This window comes from Pempheris klunzingeri, chromosome 14, assembly GCF_042242105.1.
Source record: "Pempheris klunzingeri isolate RE-2024b chromosome 14, fPemKlu1.hap1, whole genome shotgun sequence".
In the NCBI taxonomy this organism is placed as follows: Eukaryota; Metazoa; Chordata; class Actinopteri; order Acropomatiformes; family Pempheridae; genus Pempheris; species Pempheris klunzingeri.
This window is the reverse complement of record NC_092025.1, coordinates 13,139,843-13,161,204: the sequence shown is the minus strand read 5'-3', so window position 1 is coordinate 13,161,204 and position 21,362 is coordinate 13,139,843. Positions and strand designations below refer to the sequence as shown.

The following is a 21,362-nucleotide window of genomic DNA, read 5'->3' as shown; positions in this document are numbered from 1 at the left end:
GTAAGCTTCTTTTTCAGTTTCAAACTATAACTTATAGTTTGCATTGTGACAGTGACTGCTGGCATCTTGACTATTGTAGCAAAAAACAACTTTAAAAATCCCAATATGACCAAGAAACCCTGATGTCAGTGCTGTGATAAAGGCAGTAAAGTAAAGTAAACATCCGGTAGTAGTTGTAGGCAGGTTGTGTTATTTACTGAACAAGTAGAAAGAAAAAAGTAGAAAGAAGCTACCTGAATATCAATTTGGAGCCCTCTTAAGTCCCTGAGCGCTCTCCATCAAAATAATGGTTGAAGGTTTACTCTCATTTTACGTTGGTTTTTATCACAAGACAAATCATTAGACAAGAGAAAAATGTCTATCATGTCGTATTATATAAAGCAAAAAACGTTGTCTGTTTCCACTGTTTGTTGAGGGTAAAAGTGAAAGGGTCCAGAGTGGAGAATAAACTTGCTTTTGATCCATTTGACCTGCAACTTTATTTCGCTTTGACAACAGGCCTTTCGGTGTCAGAGACATTAGTCCAATCACACATTAGGGTGCAGTATGCTGTTGTGTAACAGATGTTTCTGTTCTCGTTACATGTATAGCTTAAAAATACAGCTATAAAACAAAGAACAAACAAAAACACTACCCTATAAATCATGGGATCTATGCTTGCACAGTGCTCCCCTATTGCCCTTTTAGTTTTTATTCATGTTTCTTGTCTTGTGCCATCATGCATCCTCAAAACCCCAACTTTGTGTGGCGCAGAAGGGGTGAATGCAGATGACGATCTATTTAAATGGAGCGTGAATAGGGCGATCTCCTAATTATGCATGGATGCTGTCTGCTGCCCAACCTGCAGGCAGCCGCTGGCTTTCCTCTGACCTGCTCTTTTTTCCATGCAAGGGCACCATTTGTATTCCTTATAAATTGGGGCTTGCAGTGCACGGGCTGACAAGCTGGCATTGTTTATACAGGAACTCAGAGCCGTATGAATATTAATAAGAATCCTTCAGCAGTGTGGAGCTGTCATTTTGCACGATGTGCCATGCGCAAAGGGTCAGACGGAGAGCAAAAACACTTCAGCAGCCAGATGGAGGTTATCGATGATATCATGCTCAAGAGGAGACATGTGTTCACAAGAGGCCTTCAGCACAGGGGAGACATTAAATGAGAAATTTCTTACGGATACAGATGGAACAATAACCAATCTCACTATACAATGATGTTATATGATGATAGACGTGAATGATTAAGCAAGCAAGGCCAGTGTACTCTTCATGAATCCTGCACCTGAGTATTAGGGTACACATCGCATATATGTATGCTTGCTCCCTAGTGAACTCTGTCCTTTGCCTCTGTCTGTAGAGGACATCCTGGATGAAGTGTCAGGGTTGACGGTGAATAGCCGAGATGAGAGTTTGGAGGAAGGACCCGGAGGTCATCAGGAAGACAAAACCTGCGTGGGATCTGGACAGAAGGTAGGACACGGCATGCAAACACACAACTTTGATATGCACGCACACTGAGCCAAACATACACAGACGCACACATGCAGCAGAGCAGAGGATTAACAGTCTAGTTGTACATGGGTGGAGTGTATACAATCTTTCAAACGTACGGTCGCAGGCAAAGACCTGCAGCTTTGGTATCTGTGCGTGCGTGTGAGTCCTGTGGATCAGTGCCGGCGTTTGAAGTGGCTGATCAGCTACATTGTTGCGTTGCCATCTTTCAGTCTGTTGACCTGTTTTTTTGGCATCGGGGACAGTGTGGCTCATTTTCTCGCTGTTTCTGATCTCAGATCTGTCCGGCAGGCAGAAAAGGAAAACACTGATATCCTTGATCAACAACCCAACACATTCTGAATGTATATTAGAACAAATTCTGAGTCCGTGCATATGTAATTATATAAAATCCCTCCGTCAGGTCTTGTCCTAAATATTTTGTCAGGTGTTTTGTTTCTGTGTTTGGCATGTAGCCAGAAAGGGGAAAGCGATGGTGTGAAGTGCCGGGAGATGTTCTAAGACTTTTACTTATGTGATACTTGTGACCTTTACACAAAGGATGGTTTGGGATAAAAAAAGACAAGAAACACAAGCGTGTAAGTGGTCTGACACATGTGCACCATTATTCAAACACACACATGAAAAGTTCCTTTTTAGTAATGTCGAGTTCAACTTGATGGTCAATTTATGGAGTAAATTTGTCATTTCTGTTAAAAACCTATAACATACTGTAGTTAAACACTGTAATCTTTATCATATTCTTAAGTAAAAGATTAGAGTTGATGCAGTGCTGGAAACACATTACATGACTGTGCTTTGCAGTGTGTGTGTGTGTGTGTGTGAACCCGTCAGTCCTGGCACATGAACAGATGTGTGTGCGCTCTGGAGCACACAGATGATGACAGACAGGTGAGTAAAAGAGTGAGTGAACAGCATCACTTTCTAATTAAGATTGTGTCTGGTCTGATCAGGGTCGGGACTGTGATCGCTGGGACACGCTGTGTGCCAGCCGGTCTCCCATGGATACGGTTGTCACTTCCATTACCATGGCAATGTCTGTCTGATAACCAGTAACCACCGGAAACATTTTTTTGTACCTCTCTGTCGATAGCCTGGACATGAACAAAAGATGAGGAGAGGGAAGGGAAAGCGCTGTGTTCTCCCTTGGATTTGTGTCAGTGAGCTTCAGTCTCGAGGGCGAACTAATGGGTGAGGTCGGAGTTGGCTCCAGTCTAGACTCAGCGCTGTTGGACAGTGGTGGTTCTGTGACTCCAATGTGCCATTATTAGTTGGACGCTAAGTATGAGAGGATGAGAGAAATACCGACAGATCGGGTTGCCAGGATGGCTGAATAGAAACGAGGTCTGCTCAAGTCTCATTTGATGCCCTTGATGTGGGGAAAACATTCAGCAATTCTAAACTTGTTAAACTTTACAAAACTGGTTTGAATCTATGCACAATTCCTAATTAACTTTTAAAGGACTTTGCTATTTTAAGAACTTGGTGTTTTGTCCATGCAGGGAGAAATCCATTCAAATCTATTCTAACAAGTGAAACGGCAGAAAATACAAAATGCAGCACGCAGTCTTTATATAACACCTTTTTTGAATAGTGTTCGATTTAAGCATTTTAATGTTGTAAAGGTTATATAAGGTCACCCATGTCAGAGTGGCTGGGTGTTGTTTTAGACCGTTAAGGAAACTCATTGTAGCATTTTATTACCTTTTTTGAATTTGGACACATTTTGATATGCAATTGAAATAGAAACAGAGAGTCTTTTTGTCAATTAGCACAAAATGAATATATATTTTCAGCCAGTCGGTTGGTAATTCTGTCCTTTTAATGTGAAGCCATGTGCCTTTTGGTTTAATATCAGATGCTATTTCACAAATACAGATGAAAAAACACGTCAAAACAGTGCAACAATATGAACAAAGCTCTGGAAACCTGCGATCTTCATCTCACCTTTCAGTCTCCCACCTCCCGCTCCAGTCTAGCATGTGCTGTCTGATTACTCTCCTAATTTCCAACTGCCTCTCTTTTCTTATCCCCCTTTTTCTCCACCCTTCTTTTTCATCGGCTAAGAAATTTCTGCCATATTTTGTACCCTTTTATTAAAAGCAACAAAGTCACAATGTCCTGGATCAGACATGACGTCTCAGTGTTTGTCCTCTCTGATCTTCCAGTCTCCTTATCTGCCGTCCTTTGTTTTGACTTCCTTACTTCCTGTCCTTCCTTACCCTCCTCCTCCTCTTCCTTCTCCTCCTCACTAACCCCCTGCTGTTCATTACCATAAACAACATGAGGCTGCTGTTGGCTCTTAAACAGCTCAGCTCCCTTAGCTCTCCAGCCGGCTGTGGGCCCTGACCTGAGCCTGAAGCGCTTGGACGCTTCCTCTGTCAACAAAGACAAACTTGTCACAGAATCCCTGGGAACCTCCAAAACCATTTCTGGTTTTTAAATTTGGGTTTCCCTTTCACCCCCCCCCTCCCGCCATTCTCCTCTCTGGAAAGGCTCTGAAGTGCTGAGGATTGCGTCTTACCTCATTTCACCCAGTGCCTGCGGACACATGGTGGCAAGACTGAGGAAAAAGAGGCAAAGTGGGACAATTTTAATTATCCCCACATTCTAATTACTTCATTCTCCACAGTGTTTCACATCATTTAGTGGAGATAAATGAGTGTCTGGCTAGCCGGAGGAAACAGGGAGGTTCATTATTTTAGACAAAGCACAGAGCCACCTCCTCAATATGATAAACCAACCAGAGAATAAAACAGCGATTTCTTGCGATTACAGCGATAATAGAGATGATGGTGATTGCTAGTGTTCTCCAAGGTGTAGTCGGCCTCATTGACAAGTGGTTGTTATAATTGACAAACCTCTATCAGTATGGCTTAAGGGTATTTGAAATGGGAAATGTGTTATTCAGTGTGTAACGGGTGGGGGAACAATTTTCATCGAGGTTTGTTTTGATTGTTTTTGACTCCTGATGGTATCATTTGAGTTAAATGGTACATTTTCATGCTGTGCATTGTTTTAATGTAGCTACGGACTACTAAGCTTCCACAGCTTTATATGCATATGCGCCATTATTAGCCTTAGAATGTTTTTTTTTAATCGTCCTTTCACTTGCCCTTATCCCACTGCCCTCTGATCAGGCCTTGCAGCTTTGTCCTAGTTGTTGCTGTCATTTTGCAGTCTGCCACTGGAGGGAGCACTTTGCTGATTCTTGAAGCCTGCAAGATGACAAGGTTTCAAACACTGAGCATGCAACCAAGAACAGTATGATTTCCATATACTGATTGCAATGTTTATGAATAATACTCAGTGTGTGTGTGTGTGTGTGTAATATGTTAGTATAGTCCACAAGTGAAACGAATACAAACATACAAAACGAAATCTTCTTATGTTCTGTTATTATTCACTACTGTAAGGAAAAAAGCAGACCGTGGCACTTGCTTCACCCACATAACGTCCCAGAGTTGTAGGAGGAAGCTTTCTGTCCACAAATCAACCGCTTCAGAGTCTAAATGTTCATGCATCGATTTTGTGGAGGCTCATGTCATAACATAATCATCCCTCCACTTCAGATTAAATGATTAAAGTCTCTCTCTCTCGCTCTCTCTCTCTCTCCCTCTCTGTCATGACGTATATTCCATCATTCCTCACAGGGATTTATGGATTTGCATGTTTCCCTGATTCCTGATGAAACTCGACTGAAGACTCGCCTTCCCGTCTCTTCTCCCTCTCTGTGTTCACTGACATTGACATGTACTGTACTGTCGCTGTCAAGTACGTTCCTCTTCTTTCTGAGAGACGACGTCCGAGGAGGGATAAGATAGAAGCACATGCCATCAGAATTGCTATATTTCTATTTACTTAGCCTGTGTACTGCATTTCCACTTGTAGAAACATACCGTATGTATGTGTATAAATTTGTCCGTGTGGCGGGTTTCACTATGCCAAGTATGTGGGTCTATGTAATCTGTTTATCCAGGCTCTCACTGTACATGGTTTCAGCTGATGGGTGTGAGAACAGGTCTGTGCATGCCTCCATGCTCCTCCCTCATGCTGTGCTTGTGTCTCTCAGTTCTAAAGGGCGGGTCTAGGATGTAGTAAATCGTGTAAAAGGGTAAAGATATGTCTCTGAGTCAGGAATTGTGTGTACTGGACTGACTACAGAAAAGGTATTGCTGCTGGGGCTGTTTTTCTCTATTTGCTGCCTTCCTCTAAATGATGTCTTATATGTTCTTTCCTAAGCTGTTGTCTGACTGGTGTCTGAGGTCAAATTGCTATGTTTTGTGTGTGTGTGTGTGTGTACACATATGCTCATTTGCATTATTGATTTTTGATTGACAGATGATTTTTTTTTTCCTGCAAGTATTGCCCAATAATTGTTTATCAGGAAAGACCAGTGTGCAGCAGGTGTGGTGTTGCGAGCCATCATTTCCGGCTTTAGACAGAAAAAAATTGTGACATAAGAACCTGAAGCTCCACCTGAAGAATAAACTTCTACCTGCGTTGACTACCAGGATGATGTTTAGTGCATCGGGACAATTCCTATTTTCCTTAGGCATGCTTGGATATTTATGTAATTTTGAGACATGCGAGTGAGTTCAAATAGATAGTATTTACATTTTTTGTTTGATAAGGCTGCTGTCCTTCTCAAGTGTGACATACGTCTCTCTGAGCTGCAAAAAGAGAGGGAGAGAGAGGGAGAGAGAGAGAGAGAGAGAGAGGGAGAAGCCAGATGTCTGTTGTCTTTTCCTGTTGGAGTGTTTGGCTCTCACCACCCACTGCTTCCTCACCTCCCATTCTCTCCTCCTGTCTTTCTCCTCCCCTCTTTTCTTCCATCTCTTGTGAGGATGTGATGTTTGATCCTGTTATTTAATATTGTGCTCTACATTTTTGCTACTGCTGCTCTCAAACACCTGGACAGAAGTGAGAGAGGCAGCAAGGAGAGAGACGGAGAAGGGAAAACAACAAGCAGAAGAGGAGAGTGGAATGACAGGGGGAGCATGCAGAATCGGGGGGGGGGATTGAGAAAGGGACTGATTGGATAGACGCTGTAGGATAAGGTGACATGAGAGCGCTGTTTTATTGCAATCTGTTCTATTCAATCTGTGTAATGACCTATTTTTTTTCAGCTGCGATGGTAATGATTTTACCAGCAGTACTGTTTGGCAGAACAGTGAGTGTTGAATAGCAGACATTTACTTTTATACTTTTGACCAGTTTGGCTGGACATGTTCACCATCCATACGTCCTGCGTAATGCATCAGTCGTACATTTTGATGGAAGATGAAAACAAATCCTTCTGGCACTGAGTGCTCACAGAGGAACACAAGCTACCTGGACTGGAAAAGCAGGACAGGAAACGGACACCTGGCTTCTCACTGAGCTGTGTTTGACCTGCCAGCATGTCAGCCTTTAGGAGGAGCAGAAACTCCAAACGCTCAACCGAATCCATCTATGATATGTTACAGCTGGTGAGCAGTGCTGCTGTGTGTGTGTGTGTGTGTGTGTGTGTGTCTGATCACTTGCATTGTGGATATGGTCCTGCAGAGGTCAGTGATTATGTAACGGTACCAGCGGTGCCAGGGTGAGAGGTTCATTTCTCAGTGGAGCAACCCACTCTAACAATTAATGCAAGATTTGTCTGATTACTCGACTTGCAGTGTTCAGACCTTGTCATCCTGTTTATATTTCATAGGAATGAATTAAACATTATTTACTGTGTCATTAAACATGATGCACTGCAATGCAGATTACATTATCAGTTATGGCTCAGTTGTTCAGAAATGTACAACGGCAGTACCGATAATTGAACATCGCATATTTTGAATTAAATCATGTAAACGAGGTCTAATTACTGATGTCTATTAACATGTTTTGCATTGTGTTTATGCTACCCATTTATCAACAATTCAGATTGGAAAGTTGTGCATAGTCGCACTTCCCTTTTTGATTTTTCAATTAGTAATGGCGGCAAAGCATTATGCAGCCATCCTTCTCCACCCACTATCTCCATCTCCATCTCTCGCTGTCATCTGTCTCGGTCGCTGCTCCATCTGTCACTTGGCTGTTACTAATTCCTCTGGCTGTCAAGGGCAAGACCTCGCTTACCAGTGGCAAGAATGCCAATGTCATTGCTCTGTTTTGTCTGAATAGAAATACAAAGGCATGATGACTGTGTGGACCAGTGTTTCTGTTTCTGATCCCAGCGTCATTTTCTGTTTTTCAATCTTTTGTCTGAAGTTCATTCAGTGTAACTGAAAATTAGCCACAAAGTCAGTAATGCCGTGTGTGTGTTTTTTTTAATTTTTTTTATTTAATGAAACCAATTTGAGGATTTCTCAATTCTCAGCAATGCAAATACTTCTTTGCATGTCCTAACACGACTAACCCTCAATTCCGTGTGAATGACTTGTACATTATCAAGGATTTAATTATTTAATTTATGATATTTCACTTGCATCACACACTTTTGATATATTGTGTGGTTGTTTCTGTGGTTTCCCTCTTTTGACTGAAGGAGCTCATCTTGACTCAATGGTAGCAAATGTCAAGTGTGTGTGTGTGCGCGCGTGCGTGTGTGCATCCAGCAGTGTTGCAAAACTGGTTTGAATACCACAATGGAAAATTGTTTGTCATTGCTGCAGGCCAACAGGAGACAAGCCGTAGAATTGGCAAAGACAAGCCGTGTCCCCAGCTGACCAGCTGTCTGTAAATCAGTTAGTAGAAACGCACAAGCTGGCACAGTGTATTATCACAGAATACATTTGATAAACCTTTTCTCTTACTGTGTGACTCACTGTGTGTAGTTGTGCTTTGTGGTGGCTTCACTGTGCTGGTTTGAGTCTGAAGTATCTCACAAGAAAGGAAATGCTTAGTAATTGTCCTGCTTTATCAAATCATAGCTTTTCATTTCTCATAAAGGTTTATCATATGAAAGACGACGTCAGTACAAATATATACTTAATCATATAGTTATGATTTATGATGGGCTTTGTAAAGGCTAGAATTAGGCATTCAGGGTTGGTTTTGGACAGGTTGCATTAAATAAGACAAAGAGCACGAATACTTTGCAGTTAGTGTTCAGTATGTGGGTTGAGCCCATTCATCCCACCCACATTTCAAGGAGATTCTTTTATCGAATTGTCTTTTTAATGCACTAGTCCTTGCTAAGTGGAGACAGTGAAAAGATATAAATCTACATCTTTCTGTCTCTCCTCTCATCTCTCCACTTAGCAACAGCCTGCCAGGGCTTGGCTTGCAAACGCTCATATGAATCCACAGATTCACCAATGTTTTGATTTGAATCCAGAGATACTGGATATGGTTTTTAATCATAGCAAGTACATTAGGTTCTGTTTGCAGACACTGGAAAGATTAATCATTGTTTTTCATATTGTAGGAATAAGTATTGCTGTATTAGTCACCGAGCGTTTCAGATTTGCCTTAACACATCCAGCCACTCGCTTCCGATGACACTCCTATGCCACTTTCTCTCTACTTGTCTATCTGTGGTGCCCACGCTCTGTTGCATTTACCTTCACAGCCTTGGAACTCTGAAAGAAGTAGTTAGATGGGGTCGACATGTTCTGTCCACATCTATTTATGTGGCTGTGTGGGCTCCAGTCTGTCATTCTTAAACTACTGTTGCACATCAGTACGAAAGATGACTCATCTGAGCTTTTTCAGAAGTTGTTGACCCTCAATTTTCAAAGTCTAGTATTTAATGGTCCTCATCATTACTGAATTATAAATTGTCTTTTTTATTTTTAAAAGCAGCATTAATATAAACTTGTGTGTGTGTGTGTTTAACCAAAGCGGCAGAGACCCTTTGAACACTGGGACTACTACCAGTTTGGGGCTGGCAGGTCTGCTCATGCTTGGTATGTTTGACACAAGGGATGTAAGTGGGTGTTGTTATGGCAGGTTTTGTAAGAATGTACTGTGTGTATGCTTGGCGATGCATATTTTCCAGTTTGTTGAATGGGTAAACATTATTGACATTTGTTTAACTTTAGACAAGCTTGCATCCAATAAATGATTCTTTTGGAGCACATGTTTTATTTCTCATAGAGTAGCCTCATCTGACACACAGTGAACTTTAAAGAAATGCAAATGTATGGAATATGACATGTTCTGTTTCTTTGTGTCTTTCTGTGCAGAGCACAGAGCAGGTCACTGCTTTCTGCCGCAGTCTCCATGACATGAATCCCCTGGAGTGCCCTATGTCATCCTCCTCATCGTCGTCATCGTCATCCCTCTCCCCGAGCCCTGTGTCAGCTTTACCGCCGACAGCAGGCACTGCCACCCAGAGACAGCTCTCGCACGCAGACAAACTCCGCAAGGTCATCAATGAGCTGGTGGAGACGGAGAAGACTTACGTCAAAGTCAGTACAAGTTCTCCACGATTGTTTTCGGTTGTTTGAGACTGTGTTTACCGTACAAATCAACACTTAGTGAGTCATCCATATCCGTATCTGATTTACGATGATAGACGCGCACAGCTCAGAACGTTGACATGCTTTGTATGTTGTGTGGCAGATATTCATACTCGTGAGCTCTTATTTCTTTGTCATTTAAAATCCTCAGTAATGACTCCACATTTAACAGCCTTTCCATCAGCAATCGCCCACATACGCCCTTCTTCATTCTTCCCATTTCTCTGATCACAGGCTGATGTTGTTCATATTCCTTTTTTCAGGACCTGAGCTGCCTAATAGAGTGCTACTTGACGCCCTTGCAGAAAGAGAGCTTCCTTACACAGGATGAGGTATTTTTCTGCCTGATCAGTATAAAGTATGATCAGTACAAGTATAAAGCATAAAAATACGGTGTATGAATTGTAGTAGAAATGCATAACCTGAACACTGACAGTGCTCTCAAGGTAGTGCCGGTGTCACAATGATGCTCTCTGTGTGTTGCAGCTGGACGTTTTGTTCGGTAACCTCGGGGAGATGGTGGAGTTCCAGGTGGAGTTTCTGCGGACACTGGAAGATGGAATCCGACTGGTGCCAGATCTGGACAGACTGGAAAGGGTGGAGCAATTTAAGGTGAGAGGAGGTTGAGCTCATTCAGTTTCCAATCCTCTCATAATTTTGTCTCATTTTAGCAGACAAAATTATTACTAGACAACAACTCCAGTAGGTGCTGCTGTTTAGACTACGTCATTACTTGAATGGCGATAGCTTATTATGACATTGCAGTTTTATAGAAATGGGTTTCTCCCTGACTCCGTTTGGACAGGCTCAGCAGTACAAACCATGACTTTCACTGTATTTACATTTCTCTAACAGCTGCGGGCCTCCCAAACAAAACACTTTGTTCATTTTGATTGTAAAGGGATCAAACACGGACTGTCAGTTAAATAATTCCCATTTAGTATAGCACAGTCTTGATTAAATGCAAAGACATTTCAATTGTTATAGCATGACATGCTCCTTTTGTTTCCACAGAAAGTTCTGTTCTCCTTGGGTGGTTCATTCCTGTATTATGCCGATCGCTTCAAGATCTACAGCGCCTTCTGCGCCAGCCACACCAAGGTCCCAAAGGTCCTGGCTAAAGGTAAAGACATGTGCACGTTCTTCATCTGCAGCAAGCACATATCCGCCACTTACTCACCTGCTAGTAGTAGTTTATTGCTCTCTACCATCAGTGGCATGCGATAGTTGAGGGGCTAATGTGGTATAGGAAGCATGCTGTTTTAGTCACATGCTCTGCAGTACGGAGGACAAGCTGCAACAAGTGTCACAGAGAGGCCTCAACCTGACACTGACAGTGTGTGTGATCATGCAGTTGAAAGGAATTTGAAAGTACAGTTGAGTTCCATATTTACAGCCACAGTCGCTCCCCTGAGAGACACTTCAGTGACCACCTGCTTTTCATTTCAGAGACCGAAGCTCTCCGCAGGCACAGTGGTTTATCTTTTTAGATGAAACAGTTGGCTTGTTACACAGTAAATGATTGCTCATATTTCTGCTCTTCCAGCAAAGACCGACCCAGATTTCAAGGCTTTCCTGGCTGAGAGAAACCCCAGACAGCAGCATTCATACACCCTGGAGTCTTACCTGATCAAACCCATCCAGAGGGTCCTGAAATATCCGCTGCTGCTAAAGGAGCTCTACTCTCTCACTGACCCTGACAGTGAGGAACACTACCACCTGGACGGTAAGCCTGTCTTTTTTTTTAATTTTTTTTTTAATATATATATATATAATCAGCTATGATCCAGACCTGATTTCATGAACGTTTTTCCCATTCAGTTGCAATGAAGGCCATGAACAAAGTTGCAAGTCACATCAACGAGATGCAGAAGCTTCATGAGGAGTACGGGGCTGTTTTCGACCAGCTCATCAACGAACAGACTGCAGATAAAAAAGAGGTAAACATGATAATGCACATTTTGTTGAGGGTTGTCCATCGCAGATCCAATAAATTATCCAGTGACTTAAATTTTATACTTTATAATCTTTTTAATTCATCTGTTTACCTCAGGTGGCTGACCTCTCCATGGGGGATCTCTTGCTGCATTCTACTGTGGTCTGGATCAACCCTCCGGCCTCTTTGGTCAAGAGCAAAAAGGACCCTGAGTTGGCTGCTTTTGGTGAGGATTAATGTGGATTACATTGTGGAACAGTTTGGGTTAAATTTCCACAGCCTCTTCAATATGAATATTTACAAAATGATGCCTCTTTATTATGCAGAGGATTAGTCAAAACATTACATAAGTTTCATTTATAAGTCTCACATATGCAGGATTTCAAATGGACACATAATCTGTAAATTGCTCACCCGCATGCATTTAGTTGTAAAACAGTGTGATGTTTTGTGACAGATGAACATATACTTTCTATATACAGTAAATGTGCACTTTCCCAGCAATGAAAGGGCAATTTCACCGTGAATATATTCGAATATTCTGGCACCGGAGAAACCCTGCATACTGTATGTAAGCTGATCTTCACACTCGCAGGCACGTGGCACTTAACTGTATCCACATGATACTGTCATTCATAGTGTGATGCTGGGTGCTAGAAGAAAGTTGCTAAGTTGATAGTTGGTAAAAGGAAAACCCAGTTGGGCATATCACATGAGGGATCTATGCATTCATTTTTTACTTTACTCACATGATGTGCAAACACATCATTCTTAAGGGATCACATGAAATTCTCACACACCCAGAAGTGCCCTCTGTTTTAAGATTATACTCAACTCGGCCACTTTTGGCAATGAATATTACATCTCTGTGGCATAAAGACTTTCCTTGACAAGGGCGATAGTGAGTGGAAGTGGTTGCTTTGTGCATGCAATGCCGTGACTTTGGTCCATTTTAGTTTTTGTGCTGCTCATATATTAATGCATTAGTTTGAGGCTATTTTTCCCTCAACAGCTGTAACTAAAAGCATCCATTGATGTGCTGCACCAAGCTGTCACTGTAGTAAATTGGGTAATGAAATGTCTTTTGATATAGGCGCTGAAAGAATGCAGATCCTCCTAATGGTTTCTTTCATTTTCCTCTTCGTCTCTCCCTTGCCCTCATTTAGTCTTCAAAACAGCAGTTGTATTTGTGTACAAAGACTGCTCCAAGCACAGGAAAAAAATCGTAAGTACTATGTTTTCTCATTTTATGTTGATTAATCCAGTCAGAGACACACACTATGTTGGAGGACGTGCTGTGGAGACTGGGCTCTGGGCTGCATCTGAAGTGCTTTTTTAAAATTGCTTTCTTTTGGTTTTGGATGGCGCACTGAGACGGCAAAGAAAATTAAGGTTAATGTCTTTCAGCGTGGGACAATAGATGGAATGAATGAGAGTAGTTACTGGCAGATGAAGAGATTTAAGAGACTTCGGTTGTGTCTGTTTAACCACCCTTCTGCCATTGCACTCTTGTGCTCTCTGCTGTCATGTTCATGTATTGCAGTGCATGGTTATGTATTGGGTATCCAACCTGTCTCTCTTTTTCAGGGTGGCTCTCACCGTGCGTCAGTGAGTGATGACAAAGATCCTTTCCGTTTCCGTCACATGATCGCAACGGACTCTCTGCAAGTCCGTACCCTCGCAAGTAGGTCTATTTAAATGCAGTAACCTGCAGCAAATGTGATTTTTAAATCGTGCGTCACCGTTCCTCCACTTTGAGGACAGGTTTGGTCTCCTAGAAACTAGGATTGCTGTCGGGGTCATTTCTGGTCAAACTCACTGTTAGCTGACACTTCAAACTCAAATGATTATCTCACTTTTTCTGCCCCAGGCTAGCTGACTAGCATATAAAACAACTACAGTGATTCACGTGATTAAAATCTATACAAAAAAAAGTAGGAATTTGATGTAAGCGCCACCTCACTGATAGATTTCAGTATGTTTTTTTTAGAATCAAGTTTTAAGAGGAAAAAAGCTGCAGCATAATTGAATTAGAAGACTTGTACCATCAGATTCCATCAGAAAAAACATTTTAATTATCGCTTCATTAGTCTAAAATATGCATTGGACAGAAACGGAAATGTTTAGACAAAGCTCTCTGCGGCACCATGTGGAGACTTTAATTTGCCTTGCCAGGGAAGCATAGACATCAAAATTGATATTGTCAGTCAGCCAGCTGTCTCCATAATGAAAGTCTGCTCAGTGGGTAAACTTGGGAAGGGATTTTTGATTTTTGCACGTGCTACAGATTGTGCTTAATCAATACATGAATGTATTACACATTGTTTTGTGAGAAATTGTTTGTTGAATCTGCACCAAAAGTCTTTGTTGTTAACCAAAGTTAATTTATCCTCACAAGGGACGTATTGGACTTCATATTTAGTATTTTGGTAGCGGCTGAAACAGATTTTTGCTCCTTTGCCCAGTAGATTTGCTCACTGCTTGGAAATGCACACAAGTCCCAATGTTATTGTTCTTTAGTAATAAATGTGTTCTGCATGCTTATGTAGAGGTCATAGCAATGATGATTTGCATGCGGCAGAGTCTGTCATTCAAACTTCAGAGGTTGTTTCTGATGAAGGCTCTGGAGTCCACTCAGTGTTGCTGCTTTTCTCTGCCACAAATGGATGATACCCCTTTTAAACAAAACAGATGAATACCTATTAGTAGCTCTGCTCGCAATATTCCTCACATCCTATCTCCGTCCTAGATTAATTTTAAATCACCCTCTGGCAATTCAGCTCAAGTGTTATCGTTTATCTGCCTAATGGCCTGTTGTTAAAGGGGAAGAAATTGATGACGGAAATTAACTGAATGCTTTCAGGAATGTAGATCACATCTCTCTTCTCCCCTCTACTCTCTCCCTCCCTTCAGACTCCGAGGGCACAGCAGTGTGCGAGATAGTTCACACAAGATCTGAATCTGAAGGAAGACCAGAAAGAACCTTCCAGTTATGCTGCAGGTATGATTTCTTTTAAAAACGTGTATTCTAAGGTATGCAAAATCCAAACAAAGGTCCCCTTCTGGGGTATATTATTTTAAAGTTCTTGTGTTTTTTGTCCAATTTTCAGTTCTCCAGATAGTAAGAAGGACTTCCTGAAAGCAGTCCACTCCATCCTTAGGGAAAAGCAGCGCCGACAGCTGCTTAAGACAGAATCTCTGCCACCCAACCAGCAGTACGTCCCATTTGGGGGAAAACGTCTGTGTGCTCTCAAAGGAGCTCGACCCACCATGAACAGAGCAGGTGACAAAACTCAAGTGCAGCTCCTAGTTCACAGGAAACTTGATATTCTGTCAGAAACAAAGGACCGACATGTTGTGCCAATAGCTCTGCAGACTTAATTTACAAAACAAAACATTTGATCTTTTTTTTTCCTGTCTGTTTAGCTTCGGCTCCATCGCGAACGTTGGCCCACAGGAAGCTGGTGAGAAACCGCTTCACCATTGATACCGACCTGGTTTTTCATGGCAACAACAACAGCAACGATCCAGACCCCTCCGACAACTCTTCCTACCCTTCATCCCACTCGCCACTGTCCCAGCACGCTCTTCTTCAGTCCCACAAACCTCAAGGAGAGGACACGGACCGCTGGGTGGAAGAGCAGTTTGACCTGGGCTGCTATGAAGACCAGGGCGAGGGCATCAACCTGGGGCAGGTGAAGGAGACGGACATTCTGAGCGACGACGACGAGTACTGCAAGTCCATCCGCGCCGCGTCAGCAGAACCGGCAGACCTGGAGGGGAAGATGGAAGGACTCGACCTACAGGAAAGAGAGATGAGGAGCCGCAACCTGAACGGACAAGTAGAGACTGGAAGTGAGGTCATGCAGAGTGCGACGCAGGAAGAGGAAGTTGATCGAATAAAGCACGGCAACGATTCAGGCTCAGTAGACTCCTTCACCTCCTGCGGTGTCTCTCTGTCCCGCTGTGCAACCCCGGCTATGAAGCTTGCCCCCCTGAAGCAGTGTGCTGTGGAGGGGGCCACAAACAAGGACCATGATGTCATCTGGGTACGGCGGGATGACTTCGCCAACGGGTGCAACAGCGACGTCTTCTGATCGGGAATAATAAAAGATGAAATGAAGAAAGGAGACAAATGGTGGTTTCCGCTTTTTATATAAAGTAGGAGTGTAAGAAAACAGGGCAGAGATTGGATACAAGCTTTAAATACGTAGAATTTGGAGGAGAAAATGTGTATAGAAGGCATTAAACCTTAAGCCAGTCCGACCTGTATCACTACACGACCCTCTTCTTCCCACCTCACCTGCATCTCCCTTGTTCTGACAATCCTAAAGTACCGAAACGCCGAGCGAGTAAGGAAAAGTAAAACGTACCTGAGCTGCGTTTGTTGGGAACTAGAAATTCTTATCCTGGACTGCGTAAAAAGTTAACCAGAAAGAATGCGGGATCCTCACTGCTTTGGACATTACACCCAGGCATGACAGACACCTGTGGAATCATATTTGAACATATAAAGAAAAAAAAAGACACCACTGCATGTACACGCGAGTAAACAAACAAGCAAGTGTGTGTGTGTCCTGTCGAGTGCATATAGTCCACAGAAGCACAGACACAGACTCTAGGCAGCTACTGTACCGTGCACGAAGCGACGTCATCACTGAACTGTGACCTTGTGGCCAAAAATGTCTATTTTTCAACACAGGAATGTGGGTGTTCTATTTTTTTGACTCAGAAACTGTTTGTATTTTAACACTCAAGGGCTGCGTGTTACTGAACTTCTCTTCAGGGGCTTTCGGCTTAACGACTGCTGTGTAAAAAAAAGATGGTGAGATCCAACTAGCTTTATCGTGCTTTTTGTTGTTTTAACTTAATATCAGCTGCACATTGGCGTATAGTCAGGAGAACAATAGAGTGCCGTTAACCTCCTTGTATGAAAAGCTCACTTTTGTCTCCTAGCATATCCTTTTAAAAGATAGTTCAAACAACAGATAGCCTACCTATTCTTTATTTAATTACTGCCTTTTTACTCTCATTTTTTAAATTGTTTACACCACATTCAGCTGCCCAGTGTTACAAACCACCTTTTTGTGTGTTTTGTGCCAGATACAGGCTTGAGTGAACCAACGCTTGTGCCCTTCACATGAATGTCCAGTCTTAACTTTTTTGTCGTTTTTAAATAAAACGCTTTGTTATTTTGGTAACGGATGGATTTCATCAAGGTCATTTAATATACTGGATCATTTCCTGCCCCACAAGCCATGCTCCCTCCACGCTCCATATCCTCGCTAAATAGCATAATAACTCCCACAACGATCCTGTTTTACTTGAATTTTTCTTTGTTTTGAAAGGAGGTATTCAACAGAGCCATGTTAGTGACTGCACTGTATCTCCAAAGAGAGGAGGAAACGTGCAGATGACCGGTCATCCTCTGACCGACTGGGACATCCTCTTCTGCTCTCTAGCTCCTTTTTGACGTCTTTTTTTTTTTTTTTTTTTCATGTCAAGCAGCATTACAACCGCAAAGAAGCTGGCTGAGACAGACTTCCCAAGATTTGATATCAATCCCTTCTGTATTTCTGCTTCACCTCTTCATTTCTTTCCCCATCCACCAGGCTGTGCTGTTTCACTATATGTCATCACAACAACAAGCTGATTGCTCAGAACAACACGGTCATGCGCACCTTAATGGATGTATTGAACATGCACTTAATACCCAACTGAGAGGAGGGGTGGGGGTGTCTGTGAGCTACTCTAATTCACAGTCTGAGGAGAGTGGAGGGAAATAATACACTTTGGATGATGTTCTTATTGTATTTTTATTCTGATGCTAGTTTCTTAGATTTTAGCTTGCAGGGTGATGATGCCCGGTAAGGATGTTCAGACTGTGAGGTACAATCACCTGGCCTTGGAGGCAAATCCTGTGAGAAACCCCTTTGACTCCTCCCTTTGTACTTTTAACTGTGTTCGTACATAAAACTGTGGAGTATTATCATTTTTATGTTTAAAAAATAAATTTTCTAAATTTAGTTTTGGTGTGAAAGTTCTAATTATTTTTCATATTTTTTTTCTTTATACATGAAGTCAAAGGGACCATTTCCTCTTCTGCAACACTGACACGAAGCTCAGCAACCAAATGGAGGAATTTGTTGCATTTTAACGCCACAACGGTCTCGCTGAGGTTATTGGAAGATCACATTTAGTTTATCAAATGAGAAAAATTGATGCCAGATGATTTTTGCGGATTAAACTGCAGTCCTGTAATGTATTCTCTTGAATTTAAGGCACAGCAAGAGATTAGATAAAGGCTCAGATGGAAATTATATGGATAGCTGAACCAAAATTCTGAGAGTGGAGTTGGTTAAAGATTTAGAATGGAAGTGGAGGCTTGATTTTAGTAAAACTGTGGCATGGTGTGATACAAAATACATTTCCAGTGTCCATAAAATATCATTCTGTTCTAAAATGTATTTTCTTTCAAATTTAACATGAAGTAGTCCAATTTCTGCAGTTCTACTGTGGCAGACTATCCCATGTGTGGTATTTAACAGATGCTCTACGGACAATTCTGTATTCATATGGAGTTTAGTGTTGGTGCTGTTGCCCAGAGATGGTCATCTTCTGAGTTAATTAAGTTTGTCTATAGGCTGTTTGTCAGAGGTCCAGGTCGAGTTGGCAGGGGGTTTTCTTTCAGACCACTTGGCTCCCAGCTTTGAAAGATTTCACTAACATTGTGATCAACAAAATGTCAGTTCATGTAAGATGCAGATTTTGCTGGAGGAGGAAAAGACTGACACTGGGAATCTTTGCCTTTTTCAAATGTCACAATAACAACTTTAAAACCAAGCGGTGAACAGATGCAGATGCCGTTTAGCCTCATACACTTTTTCTTTTATTCAAACAAATCATGAAAAAAAAATAAAAGCAAGAATGCAGTATTTAGTCAGATCCCTATTTTTGGTGAGGCTGGATGTTAGTGCGCCTGTGGCCGTTATTTGAGCACTTTTTTTCAAAGGTCCTGGGGCTGTATGGGAAGGCGTCCAATGACCTCGTCAGATATAAAGACCTCGCTTGTCTGCAGTGAGAGATAATCTGGCATCTGCCCTGTAACCTGAAGATTATTCTCCTCTCATCGGGACCGGTGGAGAGAACCGCTGCCAATCCATCTGCTCCTTAATCCAGAACGAGTGGAGCCAAACTAGCCAGAGATAACCAGAATGAGACCACTGGGACCTTCAGCGTAAAAGCCGGCTCCATCAAGTTTAAACAAACACACAGACAGGAACCCATCATTGAAAGAAAAAGGAAATAATATCTGACCATGTTTCCTGCTACAAACGGACGCACATCTCTATTGTGGGTGGAGTAGTGTGAAACAAAGTCAGTGTCTGCCACATGATCTTATGCCGGTCACATCACGTCTTCAGACAGGAGAATAGCGACTCTTGCAATGAAATGTCTAATATCAAAATACCCCAACGACCAGGTGTAATTGATTGCTGTTTTTATTTTGAAAAGTCCTACCGGAAATCAATGACATCTCGGGTGGCCTGACACCGATCCGCGCGCTCTCACTCCCTCCAGCTGCTGTCGCCTTGGAGGCGCACTGACTAGTGAGTAAAAGTGGACGTGTGCGTTTTTTTTTTCTCTCTTTCTCTTTCGCGGCCAGTTTTTGTTTGGAAGATGTGACTTGGATTTGTCTTTTGCAGGAAAGTTGGATGCACGCGGCTGGTGGTCATCGCTGTTCGTTTGCTTGGTGCGACGAGGTGATGCAGAGTGGAAAGGATCGGATTGGGATTAAAACTTGGGTTGCGCGCCGGCATGGCACGTCAGGTGTTTCGGCGCTTGGATAGAGGCTGTTTCTCCGTGTCATGGTGCCACTATCCGCGGTGAGGTTTACGCCTGGAGCACCATGGAGGAAAGAAAGATACTTTTCTGCTGTCTTCTCTTCGCGCAGCTCTGTCTGGGCGCAACACAAGTCCTCAGAATCGGTAAGCGCAACAGCTGTTTACGCACGGTGTTTGGTGGCGTTTCCCTGCGTGCGTGTCTGAGCAGACAGGACAGTGAGGATCAACACCACTGTGTGTGAATTGTCCCATTTTTTTTTTACAAATACTGGAGAACATCCGCGTGTAACAGGAATCAAAAACAGAAATCACACCATCCTAATCCAAGCTCGTGTCTGTGGTGAACAGGTTTTTGTGACCTTAAAGTTTTTTGTTTTTTTTTAATAGTTTTCTCATTTCATCTCATCCCATTTGGCGTCAGTTCAGTTGTTTTTTGTGGTTCGTATCCCATGAAAGGGATCACTTGTTCTTCTTATTATCGGTGTTAGACAGTCAGTGAGGCTGTGTCAGAACAGAGGAAAAGATTACCTGCATCAAAGAGCAAAATACACTGAGACAACTACACTCGGCGCTGCTTCATTTAGTTTAGGAGATAAATGCTCAGCCTTTATTGGAGGTTTTCATTACCAAGCAAAAAGCGTAGCAAGGTCGTGAAATAGTCAGAAATTAATTTAATGTCACACAGAACCGAAATGAGGAGGGGACAAAGTTTAGTATTCCCCCTGAGGTGATAATTAAAACAGTTATTGTCTTGAACAGATCATATCTAGATGGTAATCATTATTTTGTCTACATTTCTTAAAAAATGCCAGTGATAAGGAGAAAGTTTCCTTTAATTAATGATAGATACTAGAATTATGACTCAAATCATCTTTTGGAGGCTTGGTCTTCATGAAATATCTCTGAAAGTATATTTATCATTTAAAATGTTTCAAGATTTCAACAAACAGCGTGATGTTATTGCTCCGCACACCCAGACACACAAACAGCTGAAAGCTAATAGATTATTGATCCCTGCCTGTGTACTCCCCTGGCCTCCACAGACCCCTGATGGAACAGGTTCATTCAAAAAAAAAAAAAAGTCCCCTCTCAGTTGCTGATGTTCACAGACGCTGTGAACCCATCCACTGAGATGGATGCAAGGCAGCCAGAGAGGACGATGTAATCATCCTCAGTCCTGCTGTCTAAAGCCTTGTGGTGGAGTCAACAGCAGTGAGTGAACTTCACCAGACTTGATTAGACAGGAGGTGGCTGGTGAGCGCTGGGGGCTGTGTTCATTATCCATTCGTCTCCCTTTCAGGCTTTGAGTCAAACTAATGACTGAATGAATGTAATTGACTGAATAAATTGAGAATTGGTGTCACATCCACCTATTCCCATGAGAGAGAGAGAGAGAGAGAGAGAGAGAGAGATTTCCAAATGCATAGTATTAATCTTGCTTTTTTTACACTAGAAATCATGATTTTGCATTTTGTAGCTTATAATTCACCACATTCGACAATATACAAGCGTGCATCTGATTCATAATGAGGGTGCAGTAGCTTATACTATATCAGCACTTACTTACTAATTACTACTAATTATGAAAGGTTCAATTTTAAATTAAATGAAGCCGTTGTGATCCTAAAAACAATTTGGT

At 42.2% G+C, this 21,362-nt stretch overlaps 2 protein-coding genes across 2 annotated transcripts in view; both read left to right on the top strand.

Moving 5' to 3' along the window:
* LOC139212879 (rho guanine nucleotide exchange factor TIAM1-like) overlaps positions 1–17,905 on the top strand; it is a 53,479-nt gene extending 35,574 nt beyond the window's left edge. The window contains exons 17-29 of the mRNA XM_070843440.1: positions 1,354–1,466; positions 9,668–9,892; positions 10,207–10,275; positions 10,430–10,555; positions 10,958–11,066; positions 11,490–11,669; positions 11,765–11,883; positions 11,997–12,105; positions 13,046–13,104; positions 13,467–13,563; positions 14,793–14,880; positions 14,990–15,162; positions 15,306–17,905. Coding sequence (XP_070699541.1) covers positions 1,354–1,466; positions 9,668–9,892; positions 10,207–10,275; positions 10,430–10,555; positions 10,958–11,066; positions 11,490–11,669; positions 11,765–11,883; positions 11,997–12,105; positions 13,046–13,104; positions 13,467–13,563; positions 14,793–14,880; positions 14,990–15,162; positions 15,306–15,976 — 2,138 coding nt within the window. The 3' untranslated portion in view covers positions 15,977–17,905. The remainder of the gene's footprint in view (positions 1–1,353; positions 1,467–9,667; positions 9,893–10,206; positions 10,276–10,429; positions 10,556–10,957; positions 11,067–11,489; positions 11,670–11,764; positions 11,884–11,996; positions 12,106–13,045; positions 13,105–13,466; positions 13,564–14,792; positions 14,881–14,989; positions 15,163–15,305) is intronic.
* A 1,768-nt stretch (positions 17,906–19,673) lies between these two features.
* The window catches only part of grik1a (glutamate receptor, ionotropic, kainate 1a), a 31,269-nt gene continuing 29,580 nt past the window's right edge, over positions 19,674–21,362 (top strand). The window contains exon 1 of the mRNA XM_070843074.1: positions 19,674–19,867. Within this exon, the coding sequence (XP_070699175.1) occupies positions 19,789–19,867 (79 nt within the window). The 5' untranslated portion in view covers positions 19,674–19,788. The remainder of the gene's footprint in view (positions 19,868–21,362) is intronic.